The 12689-nt window shown below is 54.3% G+C and overlaps 1 protein-coding gene across 8 annotated transcripts in view; it reads right to left on the reverse strand.

The window, feature by feature from the left end:
- Positions 1-11804, reverse strand: part of GPR160 (G protein-coupled receptor 160) — a 48677-nt gene extending 36873 nt beyond the window's left edge. Inside the window, exons 1-4 of one of the 8 annotated variants that reach the window (XM_041731948.1) lie at positions 7095-11132; positions 6082-6144; positions 5471-5955; positions 5276-5330 (exon numbers count right to left, since the gene is read on the reverse strand). Coding sequence is in view for 1 of the 8 variants with exons in the window: in XM_041731953.1 (XP_041587887.1) it covers positions 5276-5333; positions 5471-5647 (235 nt within the window). In the remaining 7 variants the exon portion in view is untranslated. Of the gene's footprint in view, positions 1-5275; positions 5334-5470; positions 11154-11681 lie in introns of those variants that run through there. The other 7 variants (XM_041731949.1, XM_041731947.1, XM_041731946.1 and 4 more) reach the window with 7 other exon arrangements.
- Positions 11805-12689: the final 885 nt, after the last annotated feature.

Consider the following 12689-nt stretch of genomic DNA (forward strand, 5'->3'; position numbering starts at 1 on the left):
CCACAATAGCCAAACTGTGGAAGGAGCCTCGGTGTCCATCGAAAGATGATGGATAAAGAAGATGTGGTTTATGTATACAATGGAATATTCCTCAGCCATTAGAAACGACAAATACCCACCATTTGCTTCAACGTGGATGGAACTGGAGGGTATTATGCTGAGTGCAGTAAGTCAATCGGAGAAGGACAAACAGTGTATGTTCTCATTCATTTGGGGAATATGAATAATAGTGAAAGGGAATATAAAGGAAGGGAAAAGAAATGTTGGGAAATATCAGGAAGGGAGACAGAACATAAAGACTCCTAACTCGGGGAAACGAACTAGGGGTGGTGGAAGGGGAGGAGGGCGGGTGTTGGAGGGGAATGGGTGACGGGCACTGAGGTGGACACTTGATGGGATGAGCACTGGGTGTTTTTCTGTATGTTGGTAAATTGAACACCAATAAAAATTAATTAAAAAAAAATGGCTGTCTTGGCTGTAAGCTGACATGAGGAAATTTGGGGGGGTGGGGACAGAAATTGGAACGTGGTGATGGGTGTAAAAGTCTATAAAAATAAAACTGTACATTTATGATGGATGGATTTTAGAGCATGTAAATTACACCTCAATAAAACTTTTTTTTGTAAACTTGTACGAGAATGTTTATAACAGCTTTATTCATCATAATAACCTCAAACTGGAAACAACCCCAATGGTCTTCCAAAGGAGAAGAGATAAATTGTGGTATATTAAAAAACGGAGTATTAGTTATTAATAAAAAACCGAGCTACTGAAACACACGACATGCATGAATCTCCAAAACACGTTGACAAGAAGCCAGTTCTGTTCTACTGTATACTGTAGTCCATTATAAAAGAACATACTGCATACTACAGGTTCATTTATACGAAGTTCAAGAACAGGCAAAGCTCACTTATGGTGCTAGAAATCAGGACAGCAATTGCCTTTGGGGTAGGGAGACTGACTGCGAAGGGGCAAAGAGAGCTTTCTGGAGCATGAAAATGTTCTATATCCTATATCCTTTTTTTTTTTTTTTTTTTTTTTTTTAGAGAAAGAGCATGAGCTGTAGGGCCAGGTAGAGGGAAAGAAAGGGAATCCTCAAGCAGACTCCCTGCTGAGTGTGGGGCTCTACCCCAGGACCCCAAGATCATGACCCGAGCTGAAATCAAGAATTGAATGTTTGACCAACTGAGCGCCCTAAAATGTTCGGTACCTTGACAAGGATGTTGTTTGTCTGGGTGCATACACACGGATCAAAACTTTACAAAAATTAAGATCCGTGCATTTTACCGTATGCACCTGGATGGATTTTCAAATGATTAAAAATGCCCTCCGAGGGATCCCTGGGTGGCGCAGCGGTTTGGCGCCTGCATTTGGCCCAGGGCGTGATCCTGGAGACCCGGGATCGAATCCCACGTCAGGCTCCCAGTGCATGGAGCCTGCTTCTCCCTCTGCCTGTGTCTCTGGCTCTCTCTCTCCTTCTATCTCTCAAGAATAAATAAATAAATAAAATCTTTAAAAAAAAATGCCCTCCGAAATTCCACGCAAACCTTATTGCTCAGCAAACTCTGAATCGATCAATCAATCACACTTATTTCCAGAAGGCACGGTACGTGTCTATTTGGAAATCGTAACATGTCAAGCGGCTGATGAGTGGCTAATGATTTAATGCTCATTTTTAAATGTTTTAACTGTATCATGTCATACACATATATTCAACTTACGTGTGTTACGGAACAGAATCAGACTCATGTATTCTTTGTACGTTCACTCGCTCCTTCGCTCCAAAAATATTTATGGGGGGCTCAAAATATTCTCTAGGCGTCTAAGTTCAAACGGCAACTCAATTAAAAATGCAATACTGAGGGTTCACTTCCCCTTTAGGTGGGACTCAAGTGCACCTTTCAGAGAATCACGTTTGCTTCCCGTGAGCCTCCTCCTCTGGTCACGGGAAGAGACAGTGTCCGGCCCCCTCACGTCCCAGCCTCAGGAAGCAGAGCCAAGGCCGCCGCCAGCCCAGTCAGCAGGTTCAGAACTAGGAGACGGGGCGCCGTCTGGGGCCTCCCGGAGCTACAGGTGCATCCAGCACCCCCCACCCCGGAGATGGCCCCGAAGGGGCTGCCTGGACAGTGGCTCCTCAACTCAGGCCTCGGGCCAGGGGGAAGGGACGCCAGCACCACAGGAAGCCACCCCCCTTCCAGTAGCTTCTCTTCCACTCCCCCGGCCCCTTCGAGGAGTCGCCACCTCGGAGTCTGCTCTAAGCCAGGCCTGGAGCCGTGAGGATGAAAGAGGCACGACCCCTGCTCCCCAGAGCCTGTCCACGCCGCGCGGGCCGGGGCACGTCCTATGCTCCTGGCACATTTTCAAGGGTGTTCATGATGTTTGGGGCCCTTGATCCCAAACCTGCACTCCAGGAGGTTAGCAGAGCAGCGCCTTTGCTACAGACTCCCAGGGCCCAGGGAACATTCTCCACGCCCCCTCCCCCCCAAAGAATCCAAACAACTGAGATGCCCCACGACAGCGACAGCGAAGTGGTCAAACGAGTTACGAAGGTCACACCATCCGCCGCCTTGAAAGACAAGCTTTGCAGGAAGAGTGTCGGAAAATGCTGACAGCATAACGTTAAAGGGCAGCGCAGGGCTTCTCGGGGGGCATCGGCGGACTTCCCCCCGTTTCCCCGAGATCCTGTGACCCCAGAATCACGCTACTGCGGGGAATGAGCTCTCGTCCTCACCTGGAGTGCGACCCCAGGACCGGCTGGAAAGGGAAAACGCGTGTGGCCGCAGAGGGCCGGGGTGATCCGCGCCAGGCCCCTGACGAGGAAGGCCGGGGCCTTGCAGACCGACCTGAATGTGCGTCTTGTTAAAACGTGGATTCTGGGGGTGCCTGGTGGCTCAGTGGTTGACTGTCTGCCCTTGGCTCGGGTCATGACCTGGTCATGGTCCTGGGATCGAGTCCCACGTTGGGCTCCCTGCATGAGGCCTGCTTCTCCCTCTGCCTGTGTCTCTACCTCTGTGTCTCTCACGAGTAAATAAATAAGATCTTAACTAACTAAATAAAGGATTCTGATTCGATGTCTGGCATGGGCCTGAGATTCTGGATTTCTGGCTCCCAGGTGACACCCAGGCGGCCGGTCCACACAGGCCGCACACGGAAAAGCAAAGCTGGGGATGTACACACCCTGCGGGACAGCCAAGCTGCACTAACGGTGACTTTCTGGCTGGTCACAGGACGGGTGCATTTACTTTTTAGCCCCCGACCATGGTCACCAGATCCTTTGCAACGAAAATGTATTGCTTTTATAATCAGAAAGAAAACTTCCTACTATTCAAAGCCTGGGACGTGGTGATTATTCTTACAGGAGTCCATCCCAAATATAACGTGATGGAATCAAAAGGTAAAAACATGGTCTCTGCTCAACGGCACTTCTAACACCGAATGTGAGGTTTTCCACACCAAGCAGTTCTGCCTCTGCCCAGTGTGAGCGCAGACCCCACAGGGGAAGGGCTCAGCCCTACAAGAAGGCTGCCACAAGTCCAGACTGTCACTCCACTTCTATCAAGCTGAAAATTGGGGCTTCCCACGATGCCCTCCTCAGGCTTACCAGTTTACCAGAACGCAGGGCAGCGCTTTACTATTACTGGTTCATCATAAAGGCTATGATTCAGGAACAACCAAGCGGAGCAGATGGGGGGGGGGGAGTAGGAGGAGAGGGTGCAGAGCTTCACCCTCCAAGCACCTTGATGTGTTCACGAACCCGGAGCTCTCCAAACCCCATGGCACAGGCAGGACTGATTAAATAATTGGCCATTAATGATTAAGTCAATCTGCAGCCCCTCGGTTGGGGGGTGAGAGGGGCTGAAAGCTCCACCCTACCCCCCTAATCACAGTGTAGGCTCCTCCGGCAAGCACCCCCCATCCTACAAGGGTCACCTCATTAGCATAAACTCCTGAATAATTCAAAGAGGCTTATTCTGAATAACAAGACACTCCTCTGGCCAGGAGCTCTGTACCAGAACCAGGGATGACGACCAAGTGTATTTATTTCCTATTATATCACAAAATCAAAGGTTTACATACGTGCAACTTAGAATGATTTACAATAGCAAGAACTAAGCAACCACCTAGTTCTCTACTATTAAAAGAATGGCTTAAAAAAGGGCTGAAATAGCATGTAATTACTACACATATTTGTAATGATAGGAAAAAAATACAATAAATTTTAAAGTTTAATCGCAGTACGAGAACTTTGTTAAGATGCTAATGTAAAATGAATTAGATATTTATAAAATATTAAAATTGCTATTATTTTTTAAAGATTTTATTTACTTGAGAGAGAGTGAGAGAGCAAGCACCAGGCAAGGGAGAAGCAGACTCCTCGCTGAGCAGGGAACCCGCCAAACGCCGGGCTCAGTCCTGGGACTCTAGGATCCTGACCTGAGCCCAAGGCAGACGTTTAAAGGACTGAGCCACCCAGGCACCTCCAAGTTAAAATTTTTTTTTAAAAAAAGCAAAATGCAACAAAACTGGCAAGAAATATGCCAAACTGTTCATGTCTTTGGATCCTTGAAGAGTGGGGGGTAATAGAGGATTTTTATTTTCCTTTTACCTTTCCGGGATAAAATGGAAAGGAAGGAGCTCAAATGTGATTAGGATAAACAGATGCGGGGCACTTGGGGGGCTCACTGGCTGAGTGCCTGCCTTTGGCTCAGGTTCTGACCCCGGGGTCCCGGGATCGAGTCCCGCATCAGGCTCCCAGCGTGGAGCCTGCTTCTCCCTCTGCCTGTGTCTCTGCCTCTGTGTGTCTCTTTATCAAAAAAAAAAAAAAAAAAAAGATAAACAGATGCGAGGGTACCCGTGGCAAGTGGAGGAGGCAGTGGAGAGGAGCCGTCCCAGGGCTGGTGCCCCGGAGCAGGCTGGGGGGTGCGGCTGTAAGAGAGCCCGCTGGAAACCCTGGCTGGTTGGGGGGGGGGAGAGAAGTGGGAGAAGGAGAAAGACGGCAGGTTTAGAGCCGCAGGCTGCACCCCGCACTGAAGCTACGAGGCTGGATTTGGGGGGCTGGGGGCGGCTGACAGCCCACCACCCTCCTCCCCGACCCCAGCTGACAACAGGGGCCACCTCTGCCTCGGATGGCTCGAGGCACCCGGCTGCTCCTCCGCTCGGCCTCCCTGGACACAGCGGGGCTTTCTGCTTCCTGGGGCCGCCCTAACCACCAGTGTCTCCCTTTCCCTCCCAGGGCGTCGGGCTCCTCAAGGGCCTAAGGATACGCGCTCACCTTGACCTTCTCCAATCACGCCCGTCGCTGTTATGCTGTATGTTGGCAAATCGGACTCCAATAAAAAAAAGATAAATAAATAAATAAATAAATAAATAAATAAATAAATAAATAAATAAATAAATAAATAACGCCCACTGCTATGTTCCCACTTCTGGGCTCGTTTCTGGCCCGATCCTCGCTTTGTTGTCGTACCTCCCCGACAGGCAACGAGGGGCCGCAGAGGCGAATGCGAGGAAAGCTGCTCCGGCCCGTGATCCCAGCTCGTGGCCGCTGCACAACCGGTGCGGGAGTTGGCAGCAGCTTCGTCGCTTCTCCGGGGGGAAGGGTAAACCCGCCAGCGAACCTGCCCCATGGCTTCGCCGCTGGCATGGGGCAAAGCTGGACACGGGGCTGCACGGTCCTGGTCTGCCACCAGCCCCCCCAGAGGCCTCCCGGTCCCCCTACCCCGTGCTGACATCGCCCGTGCTTCCACCGCAGGATGCCGTCCGCATCCACACGCCAGATTCCATCCCTTGCCCCGGGTCAGGGTAGAGTCTAGTCTCCCAACAATGGGGCCAAAGCTCGGGGTTCAGGACCGGGAGCCCGGGCCTCCCGCTTCACCGATTCCAAAGCTGCCGCTGCACCAAACACCCCGCTACAGCACTTGTCGTGGAGAACGTTTCTCTAAGGCCACGGGGCTGCTCAAGAACAGAGTGGTCAGAGCTGCAAACAGCTCTGGGGGAAAATCTTGCAAATACGGGCAAAGGTGAAAGGGGCAGGGCTCTAGCAACGGCAGAGACAGCCAACACCAGGTGGATCCTTACCTCATAACGCAGGACGGGCCAGGGGACGCGCACGGCCATACAGGATGGCGAGGATCATTACCTCTGTTTTACACAGGAGAAAACTGAGGCTCAGAGTGGTTAAAAAAAAAAAACAACGGTGAAGGACACACTGGAAGCAGAAGAACCAGAAATAAATCCAGTGACCTGGTGACAGCGCACCAGGATGGCTCCGCCTCACCTGTCAGGTGTGGCCCTTAACCAATCAGCCCGCCTTCCCTCGCCACCTGTCCTCTTAACCAGGGACTAAGAAGCGCCTCTGAGGGAGCACACACCTGTAAGCCGGGATCTGAGTTCTGTTGAGGGATCCGAGTTCTGTTGAGGGACCCAGTCAACTGGCTCTTCTAGCATTTCCCAAATACCTGAGTCTCTAAACGCGCATCTTTCAACTAAACAAGGCGTCGGGCTTGCAGCCCTGCTTTGTTCTCTCCTCCCACCCAGAGGTAGGTACGTGCTACATGGACAGTGACAAAGGCCTCACGACCACCTGATGCTTCCTCAAAACTACTCCTCGAGGTTCCACTTGTGGTCTCTTCTCTTCCTTTCTGACACCCCCACCCCCGAGATCTATGAACACTCAGACTTGGGGGGAAGGCCATAAAGATCAACACAGAAGCTTCAACTGTAATAAAACTCCTGATAAACACAGGGGAGAGAACATCTACTCTGTGACCCTTAGCTCAAAGGTTCAAGATGAGGATTAGGCCGTCCTTCAACCTGTATCACAGAAATTTCGAAAGGGCTGGGCCATGGGCACCTAGGCGGTGGGAGCAGCAGCAGACCTTTGCCCGCTGCAGACAGGTGCACACGGACGCAGGGTGGGGAGCACCCCCGCAGGTCCCCAGCACCCTGGGCAGCTACGGCGAGCCAGTGCACCAGCTCAGGGATCCACGTGCGTCCCAGGCTGTTTAGAGACAGAGGGCTTCTTGGTGCCCCATCCCCATGGGGCCTCCTGGGGACTCCCAAGGTGCACAAGACCCATATTCCCCACTCACAGAGAGTTCGTGGTTGGGTATCGGGGGCATTCCTCTTCTCCACCGTGGCTTGCCCACCACGCGGCACCCGCTCATGTTGTACAGCAGGGGTGGGACACTAGAGCTCTGTGTGACAGGCACAGCAGGCAGGGCGTGGGGAAAGGATGACATACCTGGTGTTCTGACACGGAAACCCTGCAGAGAAAGCAGGACTCTTCATTCCCGCAGGTGAACATGTGCATTTCCCACTGTGCGTGGGACAAGAGCCTCTCGACCTGTTTTTGTTTATCCCTTTTCGGACAGACGGATACCCAGGAAGACTGCTGACTGCAGGAGACGACGACAACGCCAGGGTGCTGGGGCCGGACCCCGAGGGTGGCGGCCACTTCAGGGAGGAGCGGACTCGGCGGGAACCCGGAGCACTCCTGTGCTCCAGGAACGCCTGTGGGAATCCCCGGGCACAGACTAGCTGAATCTCCCAGTTTTCAACACTGGTTCAGTGTGAACCCTCGGCTGGCCTGAGGAAACATCTGCTGGGTGAATACGGCCCCTGCCCCCAGTCTGTACCCAAGGCAGATGACAGAGGTCAGAAGACAGCTTGCCCGGACCCACTCACCCGCTCTTGGGTGTGCACAGCTCAGCTGTCTGCAAAAGGCAGCGTGGACCGCACGGAGGCTGGAGAACCGTGGAGTCACTGCGATCCAACAGATTTGAGTCTGATCCCGGCTCGCCTCCGACTACCTGCAGGGCCTCAAGTGAACTATTACCCAACCTCCCGTAGCTCCACGTCCGTCTGCAAGATGGGCTGATAATACCCAACGCTGAGAAATTTGTGAGGCTTCAAAATGTGTGTGTGTGTGTGTGTGTGTGTGTGTGTGTGAAGACGACCATGAACTCTTCCTAAATGTCAAATTTCCTTCCCCCATAGCTCTTAAAAAAAATAATAAACAAAAAAACCCCAAAAAACCAACTTGGCCAACTCTCAGCTTCTTTAGATGTCATGGTTCTCCTCTGTTACAAACAAGAATAAGCCTCCAGCCCTGCTGCTCTAAGCGCACCGGGTGGGATGAAGTGGTGCAGATGAAAGCAGGTGCTTACAAATTAGAGAAGTACGATCCACCTGAACGCCAACACCCTTTCCTCACATTTCGAGGCCCAGGATGCACTAATTTGCTTTCCTAATGTGTTTCTACCCCTTCCATAGCGCGATGCGGGGAGAAGATGGAATCGCGGTTGTGGTGATTCTCAGCAATCAACTCCCCAGGGTCCAGTCCCCCCACCCTCACAGAGGCCAGGAAACATTAGGTCACCGCCTGGTCACTTAGAGGCCCAGCAGGTTTGTTTTCTCTCTCCATGCTCTCCTCTTAGAACATAAAGTCACTTACCAGCTGCATCTTTCTCTTACCCACACAAAAAACCCGGAGCCACAGGCCAAACAACTACACTTAAGTATCATCGAGAATTCGCTATGACATTTTCCAACTGAAAGAGGATTTTTGTCAGTTCTCTCATTTCCCCACACCCTGTGACCAAACTGGGACATGCTTTGGCATTTCCTCAACTGACTTAAGGCATCTTTACAACTCCTTTTAGACTAACCATCCCAGCCAGGGCTGGGCTGACGGGCCAACCTAGCACTTTGACTTTCAACAATCACAGTATCATTTACTTAGTTTTTCTCTTAAAAGCAAAGAGGCATCAGGGACGCCTGGGTGGCTCAGTGGTTGAGCATCTGCCTTCGGCTCAGGGCGTGATCCCAGGTTCTGGGATCTTGCATCAGGCTCACCAGGAGGAGCCTGCTTCTCCCTCTGCCTGTGTCTCTGCCTCTCTCTCTATGTCTCTCATGATTAAATAAAATCTTTAAGAAAAAAAAAAAAGAAAAAAGCAAAGAGGCATTAAAATCAATTCCACTGCAGCTACTAAGAAATGTAGGTTTATCTTATGCCTCCCCCTACCCCAAACTTGAATGTCCCCCTTATGCAATCACATTTCCAAATTACTAATCAAGCATGACAGGATGAGTAGGAATTGTATGATGAATCTACAGGGGAAAAAAATGAGCAAGTTGGATAAATATACAGATATTACTTCCCACGTCCCTCTTCTTCAAAGCAAGGTTCTTGGAAAGCAAAAAGAACAGTGCAGAATGTTTTAGGAGTCAATATTTCACTAAATATTTACACGTCTTGATGCTGGAGGCAAACACGGTGAAAAGGGCAATGCAAACATAAGATTTCTTTCAGGCAATAAGTACATCTCCATTCACCCCATGATTTGTTTTTATAATATACACTTTTTATTTATGTATATCATGTTTTCAGAAGTATACACAAAACTTAAATGGGTAAGTCGTATGTTTACTACTCTGACCTGTTTTTTTTTTAAATGTTTTTATTTATTTATTCGTGACAGACGCAGGCAGGGACAGAGGCAGAGGGAGAAGCAGGCTCCCTGCAGGGAACCCCATGCCAGACTCGATCCCGGGACCCCAGGATCAGTACCTGAGCCAAAGGCAGATGCTCAACCACCGAGCCACCCAGGCGTCCCTCTAAGCTCTGTTTTTTGATGAGCATAACTTAGAAAGGATTTGGGCAGTTCTGAAAATTTGCTAACACACTTTACACAACCTGTCTGTTGGGACACAACTCAATTCCCAGCTTACTAATACCCTTTGTATAAAAAAAAAGCTGAGCCAGCATCCACCTGCATCAACTTGATCCCCTCAGCTCAGTCATGCTCAGCAACACCCGGTGCCTTCGTAGCAAAAAAAAAAAAAAAAAAAAAAAAAAAGAGAGAGAGAGAGAGAGAAGAAAATAAAAGAAAACAAAAAGCAGCAGCACCGCAGGAGGAAAAAAAGACTTTTTAATGAGTCGGGAGAGGCAGGCTTTACACCCGATTTACAAAGAGTGAGGGTGTGCACAAGGCCTTGAATCCAGAAACACTAGCAGTGCCTTCCAACTCTACCTTCTGCAAAACAACAAAACAACAACAACAAAAAACCCTCCACTGGTGGTGATGTTACTTTTAAAGGAAAATGCTACACATACCAAAGCAGAGACAATTGTGTAAGGAATTCCACAGCCCAGCCTTCATCCCGCTTGGACCAGTAACAACTCACAGCCCCGTCCTCGGCAGCCCTCTCCCCAAACTGGATTATCTGGAAGCGAATCCTCCCCCTATATTTCAACTTCAGTATGTATTTCTAAAAGATAAAGGTTTCTTAAAAACAACAAAACAAAATCCTAACACCGGTACCAAAAATAGCTAAGCAAAACTAATATCCTGCGGGCCGCCAACTAGCCGGCCCAATCCCCTTTTATCGGCTCAATTTTTCATGACCTTTGCTCCCTTCAAATCAGGACCTAAGCGAGGTGGCGCCCTGCAGCGCCGCATCACCGGGGCTGACACCCGCAGGGCCCCTCCCCGGGCTGATGCCCACCGCCAGGTCCCAACCACTCGGCTGGGGGGCGGGGAGGCTCGTCCAAAAGAAAAAAAGTCAGACGTGTCTATTAAGCGGTCGCTTTGATAATCAGAGAAGTTCTAACACTAAAGCGACAGCACAAGCCGCGGACCCGACCCGAGCAAGTCGCCACTTTGGGAGCCACGCGCTCAGGCACGTGTCCGCGGGGTCGGCTCTGGGGCGGGGCGCTCGGCCGCACCTGCCTCCACCTGCGTCCACCTGCCTCGCCCGCCGCCACCTGCCGGGGCCGCCCGCCCAGGTGAGAAAGCGGAGCCTCGGCCCACGGCCCACGAGTGGCGGGGCGCAGGCCCAGGGGCGGGGCCCCCCGAAGCCCGGGCCCGGCGCCGAGGGCCCCCAGCGCGCGTCCCTGTCCGCGACCCGGCCCCCCCCCCCCCCCCGCCCCGCCCCGGTGCCGGGAGCACGGGCAGGACACACACCGTTTCCGAGACATCCCCTATTTTATACCGTTTGGAACCCGCGTCCACCGGAAACACGGGGCGCGGGTGTCTGGCCGGCCCGGGGGGGCCCCCCCGCTTCCATCCCCGGACCCCAAACCCCGCAGAGACCGCCGTCACGAAGGCCCCGTGCTAACCCGCAAGCCCGGGGCTCAGCTGGGGGGGGGGCTCAGCTGGGGGGGAGCTCAGGTCGGGGGGGCGGCTCAGCTGGGGGGAGCTCAGGTCGGGGGGCTCCGGGGGGGGGCTCAGCTGGGGGGAGCTCAGGTCGGGGGGGGGCTCAGCTGGGGGGGCTCAGGTCGGGGGGCTCCGGGGGGGCTCAGCTGGGGGGAGCTCAGGTCGGGGGGCGGCTCAGCTTGGGGGGGGCTCAGCTCCGGGGGGCGCTCAGGTCGGGGGGCGGCTCAGCTTGGGGGGGGCTCAGCTGGGGGTGCTCAGCTGGGGGTGCTCAGCTCGGGGGTCGGAGGCTCAGCTGGGGGGGCTCAGCTCCGGGGGGTGTCTCAGCTCTCCGCCAGCGCCCCCCCCCCCCGCCCCGCGATCCCGTAAGTGCCGGGGAAACCGCAGCCTCCGAAGCCCTGGAAGAGAAATTCGCCCGCCCTCGCCGACGCGCACGGGGTCCCGCCGGGCAGGGGCGGGGGGTGCCGGTGCCCCCCGCCCCGGGCCCGCGCGCAGCCGCGAACCGCCGGCCCCCGCACTCACCCCGCGCTCCGCGTCCCCGGCGCCCGGCGGCCGCCCCGACACCTGCTGCGCGCGGCCCCAGGTGGCCGCCGGGAGGGGAGCCCCGCGCGCCCGCCGGCTCCGCCCCGAGCGCTCCCCGGAGGAGGGGCGGCAGCGGCGGGCGCGGCCCCGGGACCCCGCGGCGACCCCGCGGCGGCCCGGCCGGCTCGGACCAGGAAGTGCGGGCGCCCGAGCCCGGCGGCCGAGGACGCGCACGCCCCGTCGCGACCCCGGCGGGAGCCCGCTGCACGGCGCCGCCTGCCGGGGGGGCGGGAGCGAGGGGCCGCCGCGTCCCGGCCCCGGGCGCCCCCGGAGCTGCCGCGGGTGCGGGGGTGCGCGGCGGCAGGGTCCGCTAGGAAGCCGCCGCGTGGGACCCCAATCTGCAGAGAGCCCGGGTGCAGGTCGCAGGCCTGTTGGCTCGGGACGCCTGGTGCTCAGCCGCGGAGCGTCCGCCTGCGGCTCAGGGCGGGACCCCGGGGTGCCGGGATCGAGTCCCGCATCGGGGTCCTCGCATGGAGCCTGCTTCTCCCTCTGCCCGTGTCTCTGCCTCTCTCTGTGTGTCTCTCGTGAATAAATAAAATCTAAAAAGAAAAAAAGAAGAGTGTTCGCTGGACACCTACAACTCGTGGGGCGTTTAAACACGTGGAACGTGGTCCGGAGCCGGGCCTGGGCGCGCTGCCGCGGGGGGTGGGGGGTGGGGCTGGGGGCGCTGCCAGGAAGGACCCAGGCCCCCGTGGGAAGGCTGCGTGGGGCTGTGCCGCACCAACAATGCGTTTTGTGAGTGACGGTTGGCACGTCAAACGCATCCTCTAGGGACCCCTGGGTGGCTCAGTGGTTTAGCGCCTGCCTTTGGCCCAGGGCGCGATCCTGGAGACCCGGGATCGAATCCCACGTCGGGCTCAGGGTGCATGGAGCCTGCTTCTCCCTCTGCCTGTGTCTCTGTGACTACCATAAATAAATAAATTGTTTAAAAAAAAAACGCATCCTCTA

This window comes from Vulpes lagopus, chromosome 17 (assembly GCF_018345385.1).
Source record: "Vulpes lagopus strain Blue_001 chromosome 17, ASM1834538v1, whole genome shotgun sequence".
NCBI lineage: Eukaryota > Metazoa > Chordata > Mammalia > Carnivora > Canidae > Vulpes > Vulpes lagopus.